Raw genomic sequence first — 23,889 nt, 5'->3', positions numbered from 1 at the left:
GCCATAGATTTCCCACCCCTGGTTTATAGTAAAAAGCTTCTCTTGGTGAGAGACTGAATAACATTCTCAGAGTTTCAACTAAACCTTTTTAACGTCTAAACATCCATAGGCTTGAAAAATCTATTTTAAAGAATTTTAACAGAAACCCTACAGAGAATTACACAGTCTGCATTCCTGCAAGCAGCACCAAGGAAAGTGATGATCTAAGATTGCTTACATAAACAGAAACAAATACAATATGGTCAAAAGGAGAATATTACTTATTTTTAAAAAATCGTATTCTCTCATTTTTGCCCAAATTTATAGAGACAGTTACATGGAAATACTACTTTAACTTAATATTATTATTTTACTACTTGCATGGACATTTAGGACAGGAGTCTTTCTGAAACAGTGTTGTTTAACTTTAAATTCGTAATTAGAACAAACGCTTTAAGAGAGAGGAAGAAAAAACAATTTATTTTGTTTATCCATAGCTCCAACACTATGCTCACAAATTTTTAAAATACTGCTTCAATTTTTGGGTGCCCAACTCAAGAGACATCTTGTGACAAAGGCAGCATCACAAAGAACAAGGACGGGGCAGGTGGAAACTGATACATGGGAAGCCAGCTTTTCAAGTTGGTTTCCTGCACATACCAGCTCCCACAGAACCACCTACCCCCTGAGGTGACACGTTTACAAAAATAAATGTTTTTTAACATCCCTATTGAAATGTGATGCAGATGTGTATTCCACTTACGTACGTACGTGCGTGAGTGTGTATGCGCACACCCAGCACTCCAGAGGAAGACTTGCCTAGCAATGTCCATAAGGCCACCTCCCTCAGTTCCTTTGCACCAAAAGCCCACAGAAGGAGAGACTGATGCTAAGGGGACAAAAGGTGGGTCATGGACTACATGCCTGCATTTCATCTCAAGGAGACAGTTACAATTACAGTAAATAACCGTTTCTTCCTCAAGAAGGTGCAGAAATGTATTCCACTTAGGTGACTCACAAGCAGTACCCCAATTTGGAGCTGTGGGTCTAAGAAATAGGGACTGTAGGACCACCCTTCTGAGGTATGCATCCACTCTAGAAGATGCAGTAATAGCATAATGATTCTTAACTATACATGTGGATGACACCGTGGCTACCATGCAAATGTCCGGTATGGAATGTCAGTGAGGGACACTACTGCTGTCACTTGTGCTCTCATGGAATAAGCCCATATCTGTAGAGAAGATGTAGCTGGAGCTAAACTCATCCTCAATCTTGATACAGGATGTTATCAAGATGGCTTGTGCACAGGCCACTAGCCCCTTCATGCAGTCTGCATATGACATGGACAGGTCAGGTGAAACACAATATGGTTTAGATAAAAGGCTAAACATCACCTGACATCAAGAATATGGAGGTGCCATTTTGGGGAATAAAACATTTTAGGAAAAAACACAGGTAAATAAATACACTGCCTGATTCAGAAGAAACGTCAATAAAAACTTTGGGTGTGGTCACAATCTTAACTTGTCCTGAGAGAATGGAGTGTAAGATTGTTCAGCCATTAGGCCTACAACTCTCACACCTTCCTTGCCAAAGTGATAGCTTCAGGAACATAGTCATCTAAGATAGAAGGGGCAGCACACAGGACACAAGAGGCTCAAACTGAGGGTCCATCAGAGCTGACAGAACTGCGTGTAAGTTCTACAAGAGAACCCACTCTCAGATCCCTTCACCGTCCTCTGTCAGAAATCTCTTCACAGTGGCATTTGAAAAAACTGACTTCCACTGAATAGGAGGATGAAACGCAGATACAGTTGCAAAACACACTCTCAGCACAAAGATGTCCTGGATGGAAGCCACTATTGCTTGAGTCCTTTGGGCCAAGGACCACTGTGAGAATCTCTTCCACACTGCACAGTAGGCCGTCCAAATGGAGGACTTCCTATTGTTGAGTAGGATTTGTTGGACAGCTGCTAAACTCTGCTCTTCTTCTTTCAGCCATGTAGCAGTCATGCCGTAAAGTGCAAGGAGATGATTGCAGCATGGAGAGAGTGACCATAGTCCTGAGCAAGTAGGTTGGGATCGAGAGGAAGTGGTATGGAAGACTGAGGTCAGAGCAAGGTGGTCTGAGAACCAGCACTACCTCAGTGACTCAGAAGCAATGAGAACAAGCTTGATCTGATTCACCTTGAGCTTGAAGAAGACCTGAGGAATAATCAGAAGAGGAGGAAAGGCACACAGAAGAGTTGACTGCCAGCTGTAGAGGAAGAAAATGGAGAGGGAGCCCAGACTGAGCCCATCCTGGGAGCAGAACAGATCCCTTCCTCTTTTCCTTCATCATAAAATAGGTCGATTGCCCCACACTGTAAAGATAACATGGAGGACGCTCACATCAGGGACCACTCATGTCTTAGGGACTATGTTCTACTGAAATGGTCTATAAGACAATTTTGCATTACTGTACTTGCAAGTGGCCTGCTATTGTCTTCTTTGGTGCAGAATTACCACAGGATGATCATCTCAAGGCAGAGTAACCTGGATTGTGCACTCTCTTGTTTATTCACATAGTACACCACATTGATATTGTTGGTCAATATGTGAACCACTAGTGCAAGGATGGGGAAGCAAAGGGGACTTCTTGGCACACATTGCTTGAGGTCTCCCACCATCATAAGGAATACAGGACTGGAGAAGGAAGGCAAGCCAACCTGTCTATAGAATACAGGGCAGGGTAGTGGTAGACCATCATGAGCCATATTTGAAGAGGGAAAAGGTGCATCCTGGGGAACTATACCACTTGCATGCAAGCAGACATGTGACTTGAGAGGCTCCAAAACACAGAGATTGTCCAAACGCTGAAATTGTAAAAAGAGTCAAAGCTGTTGAATTGCAATATTGCATGGAAGCAGTGGGTTAGCAGGAATGCCCTCAACCTTGTGGAATCTAATAGGGCCCCAGTGAACTCATTTTTTTTTAAGTGGGGGAAAGGTTGACTTCTAAGGCTAACTTTAAACACCACCAAGATCAAGCAAGCACAGTGTGCTCTCGAAATGGGTAAGAGCCTCTTCTCTGGAGCTATCCTTCAGTAACCAATCATCAAGATAAGGAAAGATATATATTCCTTTCCTCTAGAGATATGCCATGATCACTGCCATGAATCTGGTGAAGATTGGGGGACAGAAGTGAGGCCAAACAGGAGAACTATAGACTGAAAGTGGCGTTCTCCTACCATAAAATTAACAAACTTTCTTTTGTTTGCTCAGTAGAATCACCACATGAAAGCAAGATCAAAAGCAGCAAACCAGCAGTTCTGAGATACTGTGGGGAAGACAGCCGACAGTGACCATGTGGAATCTTGTGTACTTGATGAATTCATTGAGGCCACGAAGGTTGAGAATGGGTCTCATCCCACCCTTGGATTTTGGTATCAGGAAGTACCTGAAGTAGATGCCTTGGTCCCAGTGGAACCTCCTCTACTACTTCCAACTTTAGCAGAGCTGACCTGCTCAATGAGCAGTGTCTCACAGAGGTCCCTAAAGAGGGATGGGGAGGCAGGTGAGAACAGGGTATGGAGAAGAACTGGATTTCACAGCCCAATCAGACATTTTCAAAGACCCAGTTGTTGGAGGGTCTCAAGCACTGTAAAAACAGGCCAGCCTGTCCCCATAGGGATGTGAGGAGAAGGAAGGAGAGAAGAAGAGATGAAGAGGGCAGAATAGTAACTGCACCAATCTTTTGGACTAAGATGTCAAGATGGGTTCTTGGTAGGTGCTGAGGGTGGGCACGCAAACTGTCAGATGCCTGAGCGAGTTGAGCCCAACTGCTTCCTCCTGGGGTATAGATCCCTCTTCCTAGAGAAGTCTTGCTGTTTCAGGGGGAATGGTTGTGCAAAAGACTGCTATGAGAGATATTGTTGGTGCTGCTGCATCTCATAGTGCCATCTTTGTGTGGCCGGCATATACATTCCCAAGGACCTCAAGGGAAACCCTCTAGAATCCTGAAAGGAGTGCAGAAGACTGTCACGTTTGTCTGAGAACAAGACTCAGCCACCAAAGGGAAAGTCCTCAATGGCTTGCTGGATCTCCAGAGTGATCACAGAAGTTTGCAACTAAGAAGCCCTCTTCATTGTTACCACCAAGGCCATTACCCCACTAAGATATCCATATTCTCAAGAACACCCCTCCACATGAAGAGCAACGTTTTAATCCCGGTGGAGGCATTACAGGGAACACCATCTAGCAAGTAACACTACTTATGACTACTAACTAATACTAGCTAACTATATACAATATATGAGGGTAAGGCTAAATGCAAGGTTTTAAGATTACAATCACACAGAGCTCCAACTCTAGCCAGCTATGGTGAGAAGGAACTGAGGAGGGTCAGGGCAGCACTGCTTCACATAGCCAGGAAGGGGCCCAAGTACTAGTGGGCAAAAGTCTCTAACTCTGGCATGCTGGGTGTGCATAAACCTAAGCGGAATACTTGTCTGCATGTATTCAAAGAAGAATATAAAATCAGAGAACTCTTCTGAAAATTTTGGGCTTAAATTAATGTCTTATATAGGTCTTTAGTAATACAGAACAAATTTCATGCATCAGTGTACATGCATGCACACACACATATGCATATATATAGGCACACACACATATGGAGAGAAATAAGAAAAAAAGGTAGAATGTGTGTTTCCAGTTTCCTAGATCAATGATAGTACCTTCTGGATCTGGAGTCATTAAGAGTTCCACCTCTGAAGACAAACTAGTGAAAAAATCCTTCAGGAAAAACAAGGCATCCTAAAGTAAAGAAATAACGCAATCACGGTAAAGGAAAGGAAACAAATCACCCCATTTAGAGTACTCTTAAAAAATTGTCTGCAATCCAGGATATTATGTTTCTGTGGGGACTTGCACATGAATCAAAGGAACAAGAGGATACTTTAGAATCGAGAGCTTAAGTCCTTTTTTCAGTTGCAATCTAAACAAAAAATACATTGGCCCGTAATGTACAATGGAGAGCCATGAGCAGAAATGAGAGAATCTGCCTTGCATGTTCAGCATGTGGGGCAGCTGCATTTGCAGTACTCTCCCAATCCCTTTCTTGGACCGTTCAGAGGATGGGCGACATACATAGTCCCGGCATTAGCCCCCACATAATAGAACTATATTACCTCAAACTCGCTCTTCCAGAATATCAAAGAACCCATACCAGTCTCACAATTAAAATGTTTGGGTACCAGAATACCCTATGAATAGGTTGGCCTCTTATATGTAGCTAGCAGGGAACCTATTCACAGGGATCCACTGGAATTAAACTACTAAAGAGCTGAGGAGGTTCATTATTGAGTACCCCAATAATGCCTTCAGAGAACACACAACAGATAGTGGTTCATTCTCCAGGGGCCACATAACTGGACATCCTGTAGTGGGAACAGGTAAAAACATGGCTATAAGAATGTTTCAAACGGGGAATTTTCTTGGCTACTCGATAACAGCTATTCCATGCTATATTTCTGTTCTTGGTGGATATAGTATGAAACTATTATAAACTATGGCAGGGCACAAATACCAGTAAGTTACATGTTAGCTTTCAATGGATGTTTTATAGAAGTTAGACACCTAAATGTCATTTTTACTTCTGAAAATCTCCCCCTTCTTGACTTGCAGAAGTCAGTCAAGGAGAGAATTCCAAGCCATATTGCACATTTCTATCAAAACCAAGTCATTTTAAACTTTTCTGGGTTTAGGAGGCTAATCAAGTACAAAAACATCCTTCTAGAACTAATTTCTACTATCTTTTTTTCAGTGCTCTCTGCCATTAATGCTTCAAATAGGGCAACTAATAGCAAATAGTTTATGATACAGCAATCACATCAAATATATGCTTTTAATTAGAATATTAATGACTTCTCTCTATTACATAAGAATTTAACATTATTGGACTTACTTTCAAGTCAATAATAATTTACTGGAATGACAAAACTATACAAGTGTTGCTAAAGCATAAATGTACTCCCGTCTTTAAAAATTCACAGTTTCCAAATCACTGAACTTTTCAGAAGACTCACTAATTGAAGTATAATATTTGAGAAAATAGCTGTTTCTGCAGATATTACTGATCTTTAAATTAAAAGGTCTAGTTACTATGTTGGCTGAAACACTACACAAATTCAATTGTTAAAAGATTTTTTTCATATAAAAACAGACATAGGGTGTGTCTAGACTACCTAGTTTTGTCGACAAAAGTGGACTTTTGTCGACAAAACAATACCAGCGTCTACATTACCGCGGAGTTCTGTCGACATAACGTCGACAGAACTCCGCGGTTTTGTCGACGCTGGTATACCTCATTTTACGAGGCATAACACTTTCCGTCGACAGAACTCTGTCGACAGAAGGTGTTATTGCCTGTAACACTGCGTCCAGACTACGGAGTTCTGTCGACAAAGCAGCTTGCTTTGTCGACAGAACTCCATGTGTCTGGACGCAAATTGTCGACGGATGTTTTGTCGACAGTATCTGTCGACAAAACTTCCGTCGACAAAACGCGGTAGTCTAGACGTACCCATAGGCAAATATATAAGCTGATACATATAGCTGCAGGGAATCCAAAGTTGCATAACAGAAAACAATCAAAACCACAAAAAAAAAAATCCATAAAATCTGTTTTGGATGTTATGAGTGTAAGGTTATAACAGTACTCATGTTAAATCCACACAAATATTTAGAAATAGTACACTGGCACAATCAAAGGGCACAATGATGCTTCATCTAATGGACACTGTCTCTAGCATCACTAACCTGATCAATATTGAGGCGAAGTGGCATTAGTGACACACGTAAACAGCATTCCTGTGGTGATCTGCCAGACTCTGGACGAACATGTAACACTTTAACTGTTAGCTGCAGGACGAAAAATGAGACAGAGAGAAACTCAGTGTGTTAAAAAGTGTTCTCCTTTCATTCATATGGTGAAATGATTAAACTTCTGTCCTTGTATCAAATCTCAATTTGTCAATGATATAGTTAACATGGGAAGAACAACCTACCATGGACCGATGCAAGTCTGAAAGTTCACTGGAAAAGAAAAGCTACAAATGAAATAGATCTTCCAAGCTTACGAGATGAATGTATGACGTGTAAATGCCTTCCTATGCACCCAAAATTCAGCATACACACAAGAGGACGCATATTCAAAAGTGAAGATGCAATGCAACCTGAGTAAGTTTGTGTGCTAGATTTATTTTAAAATTGCTATAACCTTGCAAAATAGAACAGATAATTATTTCAGATGATTTTTTACAGCAAACTCCACTCACAAGAAATTAAGAAAATAGCCTACATTGATATAAAGCTTATGCTATTACAACATTCCATGATCTCATACTCATTCTTCTGCAATATCAAGGAACTCATGCCATTCTCACAATTAAAAAGTTTGGTTACTGGAATATCCTATGAATAGGTTTCATAATCTTACCATATTAGAATGTGCTTTTCTGGGCATCTCCTTACTACAGTACAGATAGAGAAATTTATTCATCTGTGATGTAGCCAAGCGATCTCTGATCTCAAGGTCTTGAACAACAAAAACCTGCCGGGACACTGGCTGCTCCAACAGACTAGATTCACATTCTGGCCCTCCTGGAGGATATACCTCATGCTGGAATTTCACCTTGGAACAAAAAGGCAAAAGGAGATATTAAGGTTCAGTGGATACAAGCTATATAATAAAACAATACAGATAATCTAGAACTTTAAAAATCATGGGTCAGGCTTTAAAATGATGAGATTTCAAAATACTGTAAATAAATGGTTGGGTTTCTGCACTCTGAAGAGAAAAGCCTCTTGACTCTCCTTTGTTTGCACATACATGTTTTAGGATGAAGAATCAAACTGAAGCAAATGGAAAATGCAAACAAAAAAGGAGGGGGAGAGAGAGAAGTTGTTTCATCCTGTCACAGGACTATTATTTTCCTCTCAGCTCTGTGGTGACATTTCCCTCACTGATTGCCTGTTTCCCAGGAGGTCTCTCCAGTGATGCTGTTTCTGCTCCATCACAGGAAACTCACACTCTTGATCCCATTAACTCATCCAGCAACGTTCTCCTCTCTTACTTCCTTGTTTCTTCATACACCTTATCTCTTGACAAACTCCAGGCATTATCACCCCCCTGCTCTTCCAAAAATTCCTGTTTACCCCTTGCCTACTGGCAGCCTCCCCTCCATACAGTCCTCTCCAGACACTCCCACTTATTCCTCTTCTCCACTCCTTTGTGCCATTAATCCTCAAATCATCCTCCTTTCCCCCTTGCACACCTGTGCAATCTTCCCACTCTACTGTACTGTATAGAGGAGGACTGCAAGTACAGCAAATAGAACAGTGACCTCCGGTGGCCACCAAGGAAAAAGCAGTCAGCTGAGCCCAAATTACTGAAGTTGCCTGCATATTTGAGCGTGATGAGAATATTTGAAAGCAGCTCCAATCCATGACATTCATAATAATATAAGTGCAGATATTAAATAATAAAAACATATGCAACAATATAGGAGGAGCCATTATACTTTGACAGAATCACTGAAATACTCATGTGGAATCTTTAACTTTTCTTTTCCCCTCCTTTTATAACAATAGGTCCCTAGAAAAAGGTAAAATAAAAAATCCTCACACATTTTGCTGCAAATTAATAGTTAATGGGTAGAATTACTTAGAGATACAAAATGTATAAAGGGATTTAAAGGATAGAAATAATTTGATCTTACATAAGAGTTTTCATGCCTGAGAGGCTAATCTAAAACATTGTAAGAATGAAAAAAATTAAAAATAGATTCCTACTATGTTCAAAAAATCATCCATTTACTTTAAAATTACTTAACCAATAGCTTTTTCTTAATATTTTAATAGAGCCATGTTCACTTATGTTCCATACTAAAGGTGAGTATATAGTTTAAAAATAACTAAATTAAGTGTTAATTAGCATAATTTGGTTATAGCAGTAATTGACTGTTTTGGCAAATGCTGTTAACGATGCAGTGAGGTGATCAAATGTTACTGAATATCAAGTAACAGAGTAATCCCAGACATCTTAGAGCTAGTTCTGAGGGAAACAACAACTGCTTCATAATAGCAATTTCAAATTGGACTAAAAGGAAAGGAAAGTTATACCATTATAAGAATAGCAAAAGTGGTGAAAAAGGAATAATCTCAAAATACTTAAACTACTAAAAGCAAATATTTTAATAACTGTTCAGCTTCCCTTGTTTCAAATATGGCTGCTAAAAGACAACGTTGCATATTATACCAATATGCAGCACGGCAAACTCATTTCTAAAGATATTGTAAGTCTACCACTCAGCATAACTGTGTTAACAGGCTTCTGCATCTAATAAGATTAATGCTCATTTTTAATGGTAAGCCCTATAGATTAAAGGAATGAAGAGTGCATCATTAGGGTTTACAAAGTCTTTAAAATATATATTGTATATGCACTTGGGTCAACAGAATTTTCTGTTACCATCTCACCTTGCTTAATTGTATTTCCATTAAGAAGTCTGGGTTCCTTCCTCTTCCCCCACACGTGCTACGTTCATGTCTTGTTGGTGTGTGAGAAGGCGAACTATGAGGACTACTAGAAGGGAGGAAAGGAGTATTTTTTCTGAGTTTAAACTGAAAGTCAGCCCATGCCATCTCTAACCATATAAGCATGCATATTTTACTGGGTTTCTCTAAATATTTTTATGATTAAAAAAAAGAAAATGAACAATGAAAATCTGATATATTGATATAAATTAAAAATATTTATCTTTTTTGCTATAATAGTCATGCAGAGCTTTAGACCCTGGAAAATATTATAATACATATACAATCTTTCTATGAATTAACATTAATAAAATAACTCCTATAGTTACCCAACATAATGTTCATTCTCCTCCCTCCTGCCTAATATCCTCAAAACAAACTCCATTCTCCACAACCACCTTCAACATACTCATCTCCAACTAAATCCAGTCCCTGCAGGGAAAGTTTGGGAGTACAGCTGTAAAATACCTTTTAATTGGTTAACCAGTTAAACATACTTTTAAGTAGTGTGACAAGTTAGAGGGCTAGATTAGAAAGAGAGAGGCAGCTTTAAAAAGTAGAAATGACCCTGGTTAATGTGGAGAGAGTTATTTCAGGGCAGCGAGAAACAGCTGACCTGGGCTATCATGGCAGAATGGAAGCAGATGGGAACAAGGCTACTATAAATCATTAAGGGCCAGCTGATCTGACCTCAGGCAGCCACCAGGCTTTTAAAAGGCACTCCCTGCTGGGGGCCAGGAGGGAGAGAGTGGAAGAGGAGTTTGGTGGAGAGGAGCTATAATGGACAAGGGAAGAATCCAAGAAGCTGCTACAGAGAACAGCAGCGTTGCCAGAACCAACAGGGAAGGTGAGGAGCTCTGATGGAGAGTGTTTGGACTCACTTATCCCAGTAGCTTGGGAGTCCAGCCAGAAGCTGAGGAGGACTGGTAACCGAGCCCAGGCTGATCAGGAGCATCAGCCCCAACACCCTTTTAGCCAACGGACAGAAGCCCAAACGCCAACAAGGACAAGCGGGACCCATGCCACAGTATTTAAACTGTGAGTTTGTGGACTGAAAACAGGTAGGGGCCCAGGAATGGGACTGACCCTGCCACACTAGTTAACTAATTAAAAGGGAAGGGTGGATGTGGGAGGTGTCACTCCAGCTTGGCTGATCTGGAGCAGCCTCCTCCTCGCTGCAGACAGAGGCTGCACTGGCCAGACTAGAGCAGACCCTGCCTGCAACGTGCCAAGGCTCCCTGTAGGGAGAGGCTGCTCCAGCATTCCGGTTGAAGCCACCCCTGCCTCTGGGGCAACCGGGTCTGCAGCAGACAGGCTGTTCTGGCCAGAATGCTGGAGAAGTCCCTGTTCATGACTTCCCTGTTCATGGGAGGCAGGAAGGCAGGCAGGCAGCAGCTCCAGCCCCCACTGGTTAACCAGTTAAACATTCACATCCCTACTTGGTAGAAAGATTTGACTTCCAATGTATCCTCTAGGTCAACAAATCGGGACTCCTTCAGATCCAGGGGTGGGAGAAATACATCTCAGAATTAAAGTGAACAGGATATTCATTACAAAAAGCACAGTATATTACATTCATCTAATTCTTCGTTTTGAAATCAAATGCAGAATGTGTGGATCTGAAAAAGAAATGTATAAGTTACATAAAACTTACATAAAACTTTTAGCTGGAGAAGTAGTAGATGCAGTCCCAAAATCCTTTCCTCCATAAAGATGCCAAATAAGAGAGATTTCTTTCACAACATATCGAACCAAAGGGATAGGAAAATGTAGGGGGGCTTTACTCGTATCTGTCTTTTTTACAGGCAGGCTGAAATGATTGTCTTTTATCAGGATTGCATCATCCACCATTATTTTCACTACTGGCTCTTCCTCTTTCTCCTAAAAAAGTTACATGAAAGTGAATGTAAATCTTCATTTCTTGAGTCAGTTGTTTAATTTCATCAAGATGAAAAGAGGTTACTCACCTCGACAGTAACTGACATTCTTCGAGATGAGTGTCCCAGTGAGAGCTCCAAATTAGGTCGGTGCGCCACCACCGATCCATCAATAGGAGATTTTAGAGAAGTAGCCTGGGGCTGCCATGCACGCCTCTGCAGCTGCACACTCCTACATGGCAGGCATCGCGCATGCATGAGCCCCCGCACCTTCAGTTCCTTCTCTATTCAGGAACGATGTCAGTAAGGAGGTCAGAATTCCAAAGTAGAGGGGAGGAAAGGGAGAGTTGTGGAGCACCCACAGGGATAGTCATCTCGAAGAACATCAGTTACTATCAACGTGAGTAACCTACCCTAACAGAGAGAGAGAAATGTCCCTGTGGGTGATCCACATTAGGTGACTACAAAGCTATTCTGAATTAGGCAGATAGGGACTTCGGATTTGGCAGAAAATAGGTGGAAAGGACAGCCTTAGCAAATTTTACATTGGAGAGTAATGCATAGTGCTTTGCAAAAATGTGGTCCGAGGACCAAGTAGCAGCTAAACAAATGTCTCCTATGGGTACTTTGCGGAGGAACGCTATTGAGATAGACATGGCTCTGGTGGAGTGTGCCTTTATATTGTCTGGAGGGAGCACTGGTGATTGGGAGTAACAGAGCTTAATACAGTCCAAAATCCAATGTGATAGGAGGGCTTGGCTTTTATTGTGATTTGCTAGTGACAAGAACAGTCTCAGAGACACTTGAAAAAGTCTAGTTCGTTGGAGATAGAAACAGACCTGTGTAGGTCACGGGTGTGCACTGTCCTCTCATAGGAGTTGGCAAGTGGTTGGGGAAAAAGGTAGGAAGGTGTATTGTCTGAGGTGGAAGGATGAGTGTTCCTTAGAGGAATTTGGGGTGGATACGTAGAGTGACCTTGTCTTTAAAAAAGGTGGTGAATGGGGGATCTGCCATCAGGACTGCGATCTCTTCCACCCATCTCATTGAGGTAATGGCTACGAGAAAGATGGTCTTCAGAGATAAATGCAAGAGAAAGGTGGTGGCCACTGGTTCGAAGGTTGGTCAAGTTAAAGCATTCAGTATGAGAAGGAGGTCCCACAGTTGTGTTGGGGGAGGGAGGTGATATCAGGATAAAGTGCTCAAAGGCCCTTTATAAGCCTCTTAGTGAGCGAGTGTACAAATATCAACGAGTCATCTATCTTAAGGTGAAGGTAGAAATAGCTGAGAGATGGACTTTAATGGAACTTGTTGCAAGACCTGCTTGTTTAAGGTGCAGAAGATAACATAGGAAGACAGGTAAGGAGGGTGTTGCGGGTGCTACCTGGTGGTGTACACACCATGCAGCAAATCTCTTCCATTTTTGAAGGTAAGTCTTATGGGTGCACTGTGCCTACTGTTAGGACTGTTTGCACATGTTGTGGACTAGTCCATTCTAGCTCAGAGAACCATCTAGGAGCTATGCCTTCAGGTGTAACAAGTTGAGGTTCAGTTGGGTGGTGAGAGATCCCGGGGTAAGGAGATCCTGGCTGTGTGATAAGTGGATCAGTGACACATGGGACAACCTCATTAGCAAAGGAAACCATGGTTGACGTGCCCATGATGAAGCTATGAGAATTAGAGAGTGCTTTGACTCCCATGGCCTTGGGGACAACCTTGTTTAACAGGAAAACATGTACAGGAGGGGGAAGACCAACTGATGAGAGAGGCATTTCCCATGGACCCTTTGCTGATGCCTGACCTGGAGCAGAATAGGTGACATTTTTTGTTGGATTGTGTGGAGAATGGATGTATGGTGGTATGACCCAACTGTCGGAAAATGCGTAACAATATGTGTGGGTTTATTTATCACTTGTGGTCAGTTGGAAAGGGTCTGCTGAGTGCATCTGCCATCATGTTCATGGTGCCCGGAAGGTGCACCGTAGTAATGTTTATGCTGAATTTGAGACAAAGTTCCAATGGCTTATGTACAATGGCTTATGTGCAAAGTGCTTGAGATAGGGCCCCTCCCTCATGGTTTATGTAAAACGTTGCCACAACATTCTGTATGTACAGTTTGATATGATTGTTGATGATGAATGGGAGGAATTTCACACCAGCATTTCTGACTGCACAGAGTTCTAGCATGTTTATGTGTAGGTTCTTGTCCCTGCTGGACCAAAGACCCTGGGCCATGAGATGTCGTAGGTGAGCTCCCCCATCCTGTAAGAGACACATCTGTTGTTATGGAGATGGGCAGTTCTGATGGATGGAAGGGGACTCCAGAACAAAGGTTGTGTGGACTTGTTCACCACTGCAGGACTTTGTTTACTAGTATTGGGAGAACTAGGGATGTGTACAGTGGGTGGATATTAGGCTTGTAGACCTGTCCCAGCCATCCCTGTAAACATCTCATGTGCAGGCGAGTGTTGCTGATAACAAAATTGCACACTCCCATGTGTCCCAGTAGATGAAGACATTTGTGTACTGTTGTTCAAAGGACTGGGTTTTAGGGTGTTTACTAAGGCCCCAATTTTTGGAAACAATCCATCAGAAGGGATGTGATGGCCCTTGCTGAATCAAGGCATGCTCCTATAAACTGGATCTTGTGTGTGGGAGAGAGCGTTGATTTGGCTTTGTTTATTTGCAGGCTGAGGTGTTGGAATTAGTGTCTTGTGATTGATAGCGAGCAGCAGGAGTCGTCGTGTAAGTGTGCTTTGAGGAGGCAGTCATCTAGGTAAGGGAATATGATAACTGTTTGCTTCCTCAGGTATGCTGCAACAACCGAAAGAACCTTGGAAAAGACCCTCAGGGCCATAGAGACCAAAGGGAAGTACTTTGTATTGGTAGTGTTGTAAACCTACAACAAATCTGAGAAAACATCTATGAGCTGGATGGATGGAGATATGAAAATATGCTTCTTGCAAGTCGAGGGATGAGAACCAATCATCCTGTTCCAAACCTGGTATAATAGTGGCAAGCATTACCATCTTAAAATTCTGTTTCTGAATGAATTTGTTGAGTGCTCGCAGGTCTAAGATGGGTCTCCAGCCTCCCGACTGTTTTTCCATCAGGAAGTAATGCGAGTAAAAACCTTTCCCCGAAATTGTGTAGGGGCGATTGAACCAGTCCCTATGTGCAAAAGGTGTTCTACCTCTTGTTGAAGCAGATTCTCATGAGAGTGGTCCCTGAAGGGAGACTGGGATGGGTATTGAAAGGAGTAGAGGCATGAAGAGAATAAGATAGCCTTTTTCAATTATCTGGAGGACCCATCTGTCAGAGGTTATATATATGCTGCCAGTTGTTAAAGAATGGTAGCAGCCAGTAGTGAAAAAGCTTAGCTTGCAATGGTAGCATTGGAATAGACAAGAGGTTCTCAAGACCCTCGACCTGCTGTTCAAATTTGCTTATTGGATTGCTCTGAGGTTGCGAGTTGGTAGAGGGAGAGCAGCGTCGTTGGTTTCTGCCTCTGTGCTGTTGATGTTGGTCTTGTCTGTTATATATTGTGTATACAGAGGGTATCGAGGTCCAGGGTAGGGCTGATATCTGGATTGTCTCCTTCTAGGTGCCAGGTTGTGGATCCCCAGAGAGAGAAGCATTGCTCTGGAATCCTTGATTGAATAAAGAATTTCATTGGTATTGGCTGCAAACAGCTTCTGACTGTCAAATGGAAGATCTTCCACCGTAGATTGGATTTCTCTAGGAAAAGAAAAACATGAAGCTCTTCTCATGACTACTGCTGTTGCTATAGATTGTGCAGCCATATCAGCAACATCTAATGCAGCCTGCAAGGCTGTTCTGGCAACCATGTGAACCTCTGATATCAGTGCTTTGAACTACTGTCTTTTTTCCTCAGGAATGTCCGTAATAAAGTCATTGAGGTTGGTGTAATTTCTGTAGTCATATTTACATAATAAAGCAGCATAATTGGAAATAACAAAATTGAATTGTGGAAGACGTTAAAACTTTACATCCGAATGAATCAAGTCTCGTTATCACATTCCGATAGGGTAGACCGGAATTGCTGCTGCTTGGATTTCTGCTGTGCAGCTTCCACCATGAGAGAGTTAGGTACTGGGTGAGTGAAAAGAAACTCAGAGCTCTTTGGCAGAATGTCGTACATCTTGTCTGTTCTCTTAGAGGTAGAAGTGGTTGATGCCGGGGTTTGCCATGCCATCTTTGCAAGTTCCAGTATTGCTAAAATGGCAGTGCTATTTTAGAGGGTGTTACTAAGTGCAATATGTCCATTAACTCATGTGGGTTTTCAATGACCTCCTGGACGTCATTTAATTCAGGTTTAATTCAGCAGCCACATGTTTAAAAAGGTCTTGGAAATGTGCAAGATCGTCTGAGGTAGTTGAAGATGGAGACACGGCAACTTCCTCGGCTGAGGCGGGTTCATTTGACTCCAACGATACGTCCACAACTGAGTGTGGTGAAGAAAACATTGCACTGGATGTCGTTTCCGGCCATGGTGGCATTTTTGGCAAGACTGCCAATTGTTCAATTATTGTCAATGCAGGTATGACATAGGAGAAGGTACCCAAGGAATGCCATACTATGGAGGCATGCTCCCATAATTAGAGCATGACCTGGAAGCATAAATAGACTGATCTGTGTGGGGGGCGTTTTCTGGAGAAACTCCACATAAAAGGTCATCTTCGGATCTGGATGAAAACCTTTCTTGAGATAATGTCATTTGTGATGTTAACATAGCAGGAGAATGATCCGGATCAAGAAATGGTGAATTGAACGTGGAAGAGACTAAGGCTATGTCTAAACTACACCCCTCTGTCGGCAGAGGAATGTAAATGAAGCACTTCGAAAGTGCAAATGAAGCAGGGATTTAAATATCCCGTGCTTCATTTGCATAATCACGTCATGGTGCTGTTTCGAACAAGCGTCATTTCAAAACTGAAACTGCAGTTTAGACACGGGTTTTTTTGACAATGAGGTGTCTTTTCGAAAGATCCTGTGCTCCTCAAAATGAGGATCTTTCGAAAAGGCGCCCTGTTGTCGAAAAAAAACGCATCTAAACTGCGGTTTCAGTTTCGAAATGGCACTTGTTCAAAACAGCTCTATGAAGTGATTATGCAAATGAAGCGTGGGATATTTAAATCCTCGCTTCATTTGCACTTTCAAAGTGCTTCATTTACACCCCTCTGCTGACAGAGGGGTGCACTTTAGATGCAGCCTAAGTCTCTATGTTGCTTATGGTGAGCTGAGCTGACCTGGCGTTGACGGTGCTGTAGTAGGAAAGCACTGGTGCTATTTCGGCGTTGGATTATGCCTCGGTGCCGAGTGGACTAGAGACACACTAGGTTCCTCTGTGGCGGAGGCATTGGGTGATATGCCAGACGCTGCATTCTCATGCTGCGTTGGCAAGGCCATTTGTGACAGATGTTGTTGCAGCTGATGAGGCAGGCAACTTAAACCTTGACGCCTCAGAGTGGGGGTCTGAGTGTCCTGCTTTGCTAGCAGCTCTGGAGATGTCCAGAGCATCATAAGTGCTTAGGTACGGTGCTGCTACCACTCTCGATACCGGCCATGCAGGAAAGTGACTCTTTGGTGCCTGTGTCTCCTGAAGTAAGGATGAAGCTCGCTTTTTAGTGGGCTTTTTGTCTCCACATTGTTTCTGCTCCTCGGGTTGTTGATTCAGGTCTGAAGCAGATCTGGGTGATTTTTCAAGTAGAATTAACTTGAGATGCAGGTCTCTGGTGTTTTCAGTTTTGCACAATGCGGGCATTTTTGAGAAACAGGCACCTCTCCAAGGCAGCGGATGCATTGTGCGTGTCCATCTGAGATGGGGCTAGGATCTTTGCAAGGTAGAGCAGTCCTTAAAACTCGGTGAGCCAGGCATGGCGCTTAACAACTACAGGAAGGGGATAACAACTGGAAAGGGATAAACTGGGAGAAAAGCTATTGTATTCTAGTTTTTTTTTTTTTTTTTTTTTGAACTAAAGTAAACTACCAACAACTGATTAAATGGGGAGAAAAATACAACTTGGTTCTAAAATGGGATTTGTATCTAAAAACGTGAATGAGATACGGAGCACTGCTGATCTTCATCTCCAGCTGGAGGCGGTAGAGAAGGAACTGGAGGGCGGAGCGGGAGGGGGGAGCTCACGCATGCGTGATGCCTGCGACCCAGGTGCGCACAGCTGCAAATGCACGCATGCGTGGCCTCAGGGACACTTCTCTAAAATCTCCAACTGATGGCTCGCATTGGTGCACTGACCTAATGTGGAGCACCCACAGGGACATCTCTCTCTCGAAGAACAGATCAGAATCCTCTTAGCTTCTATACTATGAAGAATATGGAATACAGTCCCAATAACTGTTCTTGTTTTGGTATAAACAGGTTATCAAGGGAGGTTGTGGAATCCAGGTCTTTAAGGGTTTTAAAAACAGATTAAACAGAAGACCAACCAGGGAGGGTCTATATATACTTAATCCTGTCTCAGCATGGCAGATGGAGGGTGGGTAAGGGAGGTGACCATATAATTTCTTTAGATACTTTCTGGTTCTACATTTCTATTATTCTAAGATTGCATTGCCTCAAGACTCAGGAAAGTGCTCTCTTGAAAGTCATCCCCAATGAGAGAACCTAATATCTTCTAACTGTGAAAGTAAACTGGAAATTGAAAGGAAAAAATATGGCTCCTCACCCAATCTGAAAAAATAAGTGTTAAAACATAGTGCAGAACTGCTACTGCTATGCTAGTACTGCTGGAGGTAGGGCTTCTGAGGGTTAGCCAAGTGAATGGGGGGCTCTTATCAGAAGTCTAGAGCTGACTTGGGTCTGTCTAGATTAAGACAATCTACCAGTGATGGTTTAATGCTGATAATATGAGGAAAGAGAAGGCTATACTTTTAAGTGTAAATGCTCTGTGTCATAAATATTCTTGTGTGATGGTGAATGGGACATTGGGAATTAAAAACTGATATTTTTGCTGATGATGTAGTTTACACACACAAACTTTTGTGCAAGGTTTGGTAATAATGTCTATCACATCAATGGAAAAAAGGCACTATTTTTAAATTAAAGCTTGGATTTTTTGCGAAGTGGATACCAGATAAATGCTTACAAGGATAAAAATATCTTGGTAGGTACTGTACTTTTCTTGTAAGCCTTTCCAACTACACCATATGTTATAATTAAAGATTTAGTTGAAATGCCAACACAGGAAAAATGGAAATTTGCTTCTAAGGGTACGTCTAAACTACATCCCTCTGTCGAAAGAGGGATGTAAATTAGGCAAATCAAAAGTGCAAATGATGCAGGGATTTAAATATCCCATGCTTCATTTGCATAATGGCGTCCGAGAGCTTTTTTGAAAAAGGGTTTTTCAAAAGTGAAAGTGCGAAAGAACCGCGTCTAGATGGCACTTTCCCTTTTGAAAAACCCTTTTTCAAAAAGCTCCCGGGATGCCATTATGCAAATGAAGCGTGGGATATTTAAATCCCCGCTTCATTTGCATTTTTGATTTGCCTAATTTACATCCCTCTTTCGACAGAGAGATATAGTTTAGACATACCGTTAGTGACAATCATAATAGAAGAGGACTAAATACCATTTTTGAGAGAACAATGCATGATGTACATTCTCAGGAAAAAACTGCTACATATCTTTTATATGAATTTAGGACTTCCTCCAAAGGAGAAACATTACAAAGATAACGAAATATAAAGAATATTCTTCTCTCAGTACTGTTACTGACTGCCAGTCAATGTTAGTAGGCAGACAGTAGAAAGTAACAAAATCTAAAGGGCTAGATCTTAAATGCACTTTCCTCAATCTATCTTATATCTAGATTTCTTAATATTAGGAGCTTCTTACAGAAACAACAGTTTTGGGAGCAAAAAGGATGCAGAAGTCATCATTTTCAGTAGGTATGTCTCCCATTGCCTCTTTAATCAGGCGGTGAGTGAATGTAGTATATGTTGGACTTGGCTCTTGTGAAATGCTTCCACTTTCATCTGGAAACAGGAAGAGATCTGAGCAAGCTGGTTCCTGGGCTTGAGATTTTTCATCCAAGATTCCTGACAGAAAAAAAAAAAGGCATTTCAATGGAAATATCTTTATAAAATACACACAAGATTAAATAACTGAAATTATGATATTTAGAATAGTTCTAAAATTAAGTGTTAAAACAATCAAATAAAATATGGATATTATATGGCTAATACATTCTTAGCATAAAACAAACTCATCTTTCTGAAATTAAGCTACTATTAAGACTCAAAACAATTACAGCATAGATCATCAGCAGACTGTATTAATTTTTTTAATTTTCGTTTACCTTGGTTCAAGAATCCATAGAAACTGATGTCTGTCTTTACTAACAGACAAGAGGAACCTGACCATTAAAATTGAATCTTTCATGACAAAATGAGACTCTTGATGTGATAGCGATCATTGTCTAACCTTTCATTCCTTAGCAACAGACATGAGAACATGGCCTCTCTTCTCTCCCATCACATCATACTATATTTCTAATCAATTTCAAACTGGGATTTAGTTCTTACCAGGGCAAAACACCACAACCCTCAAAAAAACCCAAAAAACCCTATTACCTGGTTCTTTCTCAGAATGGTTTTTCTATAGATCAGAGGGTCTCAAACTGTGAAACCAAACACAGGTTGTCGCCAAGGCTGGCTTAGACTTTCTGAGGCTCAGGGCTAAAGCCAGACCCCAAGAGTTTAGTCCTAGCTGGAAAGAATGATATTACAAACCTGCTGTCTGGGGCTGAAGTTCTTGGACTTCAGCTCTGGCCTGCCGGTGCGGTGCAAGGGCGAGGGCGTTGTCTCCATACAGGGTGATGGGGTTTAGGTGGACTCAGTTTTCAGTTCCCCTTCTTGGGATCTTATAGTAATTTTTGTTGTCAGAAAGGGGTCATAATACAATGAAGTTTGAGAATCCCTGCCTTAGATCACTGTGCTGAATCTAAGTTCTTCCTTTGATACTGCAGACTGCTACTCTATTCTCCTGGATTATCTCCACTACTATGAATGAACTCCTGGTTTCTTACTTAATATAGTATGTCTTATCTCTTTATGGCCCTAATGTACTGAATCCCAAAGGGTTCAATTTGTTGCCTAGTGCTCTAGCTACCAACTCTTACTCCATTACATGTGTCTGATTTTAACCATAAGTTGCCATTTCTGCAATATTTACATGAAGACAGATAACTTAATATAAAGAATAATAGAAATTTGAAGTGTTGAATGTGATTTTAGGCATCTACCATTAGACTGTGGCCTCATGGGGGAAGCAGCTTGATGGGTCTCAATTTCCTCCATAGCATCACTCATCAAATCCCGTAAAATCTGTTGCTCTGCTTCTGCAAGGACTAGTCCTTGGGAAGATGGTTGGCTAGAGGCGTCTGCCTATAAACAGAAGAACTATATAAAGAAACTGAAGCACTGTGCTTAACAAGTATTTATGAATATTATTTTGGCCTCCATAGTTTAGTACACCAATGTAAAACCACAACGTGGAAGATAATTTCATTTCAAAATAAACACATACATTTTGCTCTAGACTGCCCATGCGAAAAGTTTTTAGCAAATGTTTTGAAGGTCTTAAAGATCACTATTGAGTGTGAATACATACTGTATTACAGAAATGCCTGGGTGTCACAGTGTTGGAAATAACTGCATGCAGACAGGCATGTGTGTCATGGAAGATGGGAGAGATTCCAGAAGAATGGAAAAGGGCACATACAGTGCTCCTCTATACAAAGGGAAATGAGGACAACCCTGGGAATTACAAACGAGTAAGCTTAACTTCTGTACCAGCAAAGATAATAGAGCAAATAATTATCCCCGCGAGGGGAGCCAGTTTAAAAACCAGCTCCATTTGTGGACCAGCTGTCTGTAACCTCATGCCGCTGCCTCTGATACAGAGGCAGCAGTGTGGAGTGGCAGCAGCCCCTGTCCGGGGAGGGGGGAAGGGTCTGAGCTCCCAGACCCAGTGTAAGCTGCCTGCCCGCCCAGCTCCTAATACATTTTAAATGCAGAGCCGCAGCAGAGGTAGGTCTCAGACCTACCACAAGCCAAGACTGAGCTGGGCTGCTGTCCAGCCTTCTAAAAAATATACTGGCAGGCGGGGGTGGGAAGAGAACATGTAGTCTATAGCATTAACCTATAAGCTTTGCTTATCGGTTAATCGTCTACACTAGTACATCCCTAATGAGATTCAAAGAACTGTCTGTTTAGTCTACAAAACAGAAGACTGAGAGGGGACTTCATAAGTTTTCAAGTACCTGAAAGTTTGAAAGGAAGAGAGAGAAAAAATATTCTCCTCCTGTGATAGGACAAGAAGTAATAGGCTTAAATTGCAGCAAGTGAAGTTTAGACTGGACATTAGGAAAAAAATCCTAACTGTAGTTAAGCATTAGAACAAACTGCCTAGGGAGGTTGTAGAATCTCCATTATCAGAATTTTTTTTAAGAGCAGGTTATACCAACACCTGTCAGGAATGGTTTAGATCAGGGGTGGGGAACCTGAGGCCCAGGGGCCATATACAGCCCCTGGATTGCCTGGATCTGGTCCCTGAAGTTTAGCGCCTCGCCCAGAATTGGGGAGACCACACTGGCACTCCAGCCCCCCTGATGCCTGCCTGCAATCCCCACCCCAACTGATTCTTCTGTGGGTCAGCAGCCCCCAACCCAAAAAAGGTTCCCCACTCTTTGTTTAGATGGTTCTTGGTCCTGCCATGAGTGCAGGAGACTGCACTTGATAACCTCTTGAGGTCTCTTTCAGTCGTATGATTCTATGTCTTAGAATCTTGTCTTCACAATGAGAAATAAGTTTATCAGGATGGTATCAGATTTTGCACTCTTACACTTACACAGTATGACTGCCAAGAGGAAAGGAAAAATTATTGCCAAAAGCAATTACTGTGAGAACTGCTTCAGACATTAAATCCACACAATAAGTATTCGTGAGAAACTCTAGAAAAAGTATTTATTTCTTTTTTAGTATTGCTATGATGATTGTGGAAAGCACAGCTAACATGCCTGATTACTACCATCATATTTCCTAATGTTAGGTTAGTATTAATTTGCAATTTCATACCTTGGTTTTCTGCTTGACAACTCCACGTTTAATCTCAGTCTTGCTAGGTGGATGCAAATCACCATAACTCGCAATATACTGTATAAGATTCATTAGTGCAGCACAAGAATCTGAGCATGTTCGGATATGGATTATATCACTGGAACTGTGTAGCTCAAACCGAGGCTTAACCTAGGCAGCAGTAACAGATAGCAGAAATCCATTCAAAGTTCCACATAAAGCATATCTTCACACAGATTTATTGCTAAATAGATTACTTAGCTGTCTGATCATTCAAAATAAAAGCTTTAGAAACAGAAAGATAATTATAAATTACTTTGAAATGTGAAATCTGACAACTGATGACAAGAGAAGGGATATTTTTAAATTGTTAAATAGAGTTTGATCCTAAATGTAATTTAAGATTTCAAAATGTTTTAAAATCAAAATGCAAAATACATATTATTTCTTGTTTTAATATTTTATTCTTTTTTATTTTAAGTACTTACTCTCTCTCCATCAGAACCCGGTTTTACTGCTGTTATGGTCAGTTCCAAGAGTCCCATATCCATAACACGAATATAATCTGAAAGTCAAAATGAATATTTTAAACACTGCCCAATATCTTAAATTCTCATTCGTTGTTTTTTTCTTTTTAAATCTCTGTTAAGAAGCATAATGGACAAAAATGTATTTGCTTTGGTCTTTATTCTTCTATGTTGCCTTACATCACAGGAGATTTCTGGCCTCACTCCTCAGCTACGTCTAGTTTACACTCGCTGCAGCTGAGTACAGAAGAGGAGAATGGTGGCTGAAAGCCACTTTTCCGTTTCTCCAGTTTTTGGTCAGATGGTACCAAAACAGTGATTATTCTACAAGCTAAGAATCAAGTAGAGCACTGCATATGCTGCATAATTCTGGCCCTGTCCTGTGTATTATGGAGCTGAACCTGCAGAGTAGTTCTAGGCTAGTTCCCTAAGCGCTGGATTATCCTTACTCAAAAACAGCCCTTTAAATACATTAACCCACAACCAAGGCTCTTCATTTTTGCTTTTTTGCATTTTTGAAAATTTCCTGTGAATTTATTGAGGTTTATCATAAAAATTTTAAAACGGGTGAAAACATTAACTTCAGTTAGTAGCAGCATTAAATACTGATGGATGGGAGGACAGAACAAAAAACAAAAAGAAAAGTAATACTACTTCTGACATAGCTCCCAGGAGAGATGGTAGCTTGGTAACTTGGGTGGCCCAGATTACTAAACTGCCACTTCTTCTTCCAGAGTGGGCCCAAGCAGAAGAGATGAAGGAAGCCAGGGCATCATCATCTCACTCCTCTTCTGCTTCTGGGCCTCCTCT

At 41.5% G+C, this 23,889-nt stretch overlaps 1 protein-coding gene and 1 long non-coding RNA gene across 5 annotated transcripts in view; one reads left to right on the top strand and one right to left on the bottom strand.

Annotated features, from left to right (window-relative positions):
• Positions 1-23,889, bottom strand: part of ATG2B (autophagy related 2B) — a 91,261-nt gene that overhangs the window by 8,038 nt on the left and 59,334 nt on the right. For all 3 annotated transcript variants that reach the window (XM_006133706.4, XM_025189916.2, XM_025189917.2), the window contains exons 27-35: positions 23,041-23,117; positions 22,553-22,723; positions 20,719-20,860; positions 19,311-19,513; positions 11,212-11,438; positions 9,501-9,606; positions 7,459-7,653; positions 6,780-6,881; positions 4,697-4,775 (exon numbers count right to left, since the gene is read on the bottom strand). In XM_006133706.4, coding sequence (XP_006133768.1) covers positions 4,697-4,775; positions 6,780-6,881; positions 7,459-7,653; positions 9,501-9,606; positions 11,212-11,438; positions 19,311-19,513; positions 20,719-20,860; positions 22,553-22,723; positions 23,041-23,117 — 1,302 coding nt within the window. The remainder of the gene's footprint in view (positions 1-4,696; positions 4,776-6,779; positions 6,882-7,458; positions 7,654-9,500; positions 9,607-11,211; positions 11,439-19,310; positions 19,514-20,718; positions 20,861-22,552; positions 22,724-23,040; positions 23,118-23,889) is intronic.
• Positions 10,322-15,170, top strand: LOC142829081 (uncharacterized). 2 transcript variants are annotated; one of them, XR_012903311.1, is made up of 3 exons: positions 10,322-10,404; positions 14,121-14,207; positions 15,036-15,170. It is a non-coding gene; the product is annotated as an uncharacterized LOC142829081 (long non-coding RNA). The 2 variants fall into 2 exon arrangements; XR_012903310.1 differs by lacking the exon at positions 10,322-10,404 and adding an exon at positions 10,481-10,618.

Source organism: Pelodiscus sinensis, chromosome 4 (assembly GCF_049634645.1).
Source record: "Pelodiscus sinensis isolate JC-2024 chromosome 4, ASM4963464v1, whole genome shotgun sequence".
NCBI classification, from domain to species: domain Eukaryota; kingdom Metazoa; phylum Chordata; order Testudines; family Trionychidae; genus Pelodiscus; species Pelodiscus sinensis.
This window is presented reverse-complemented; position numbering and strand designations above follow the sequence as displayed.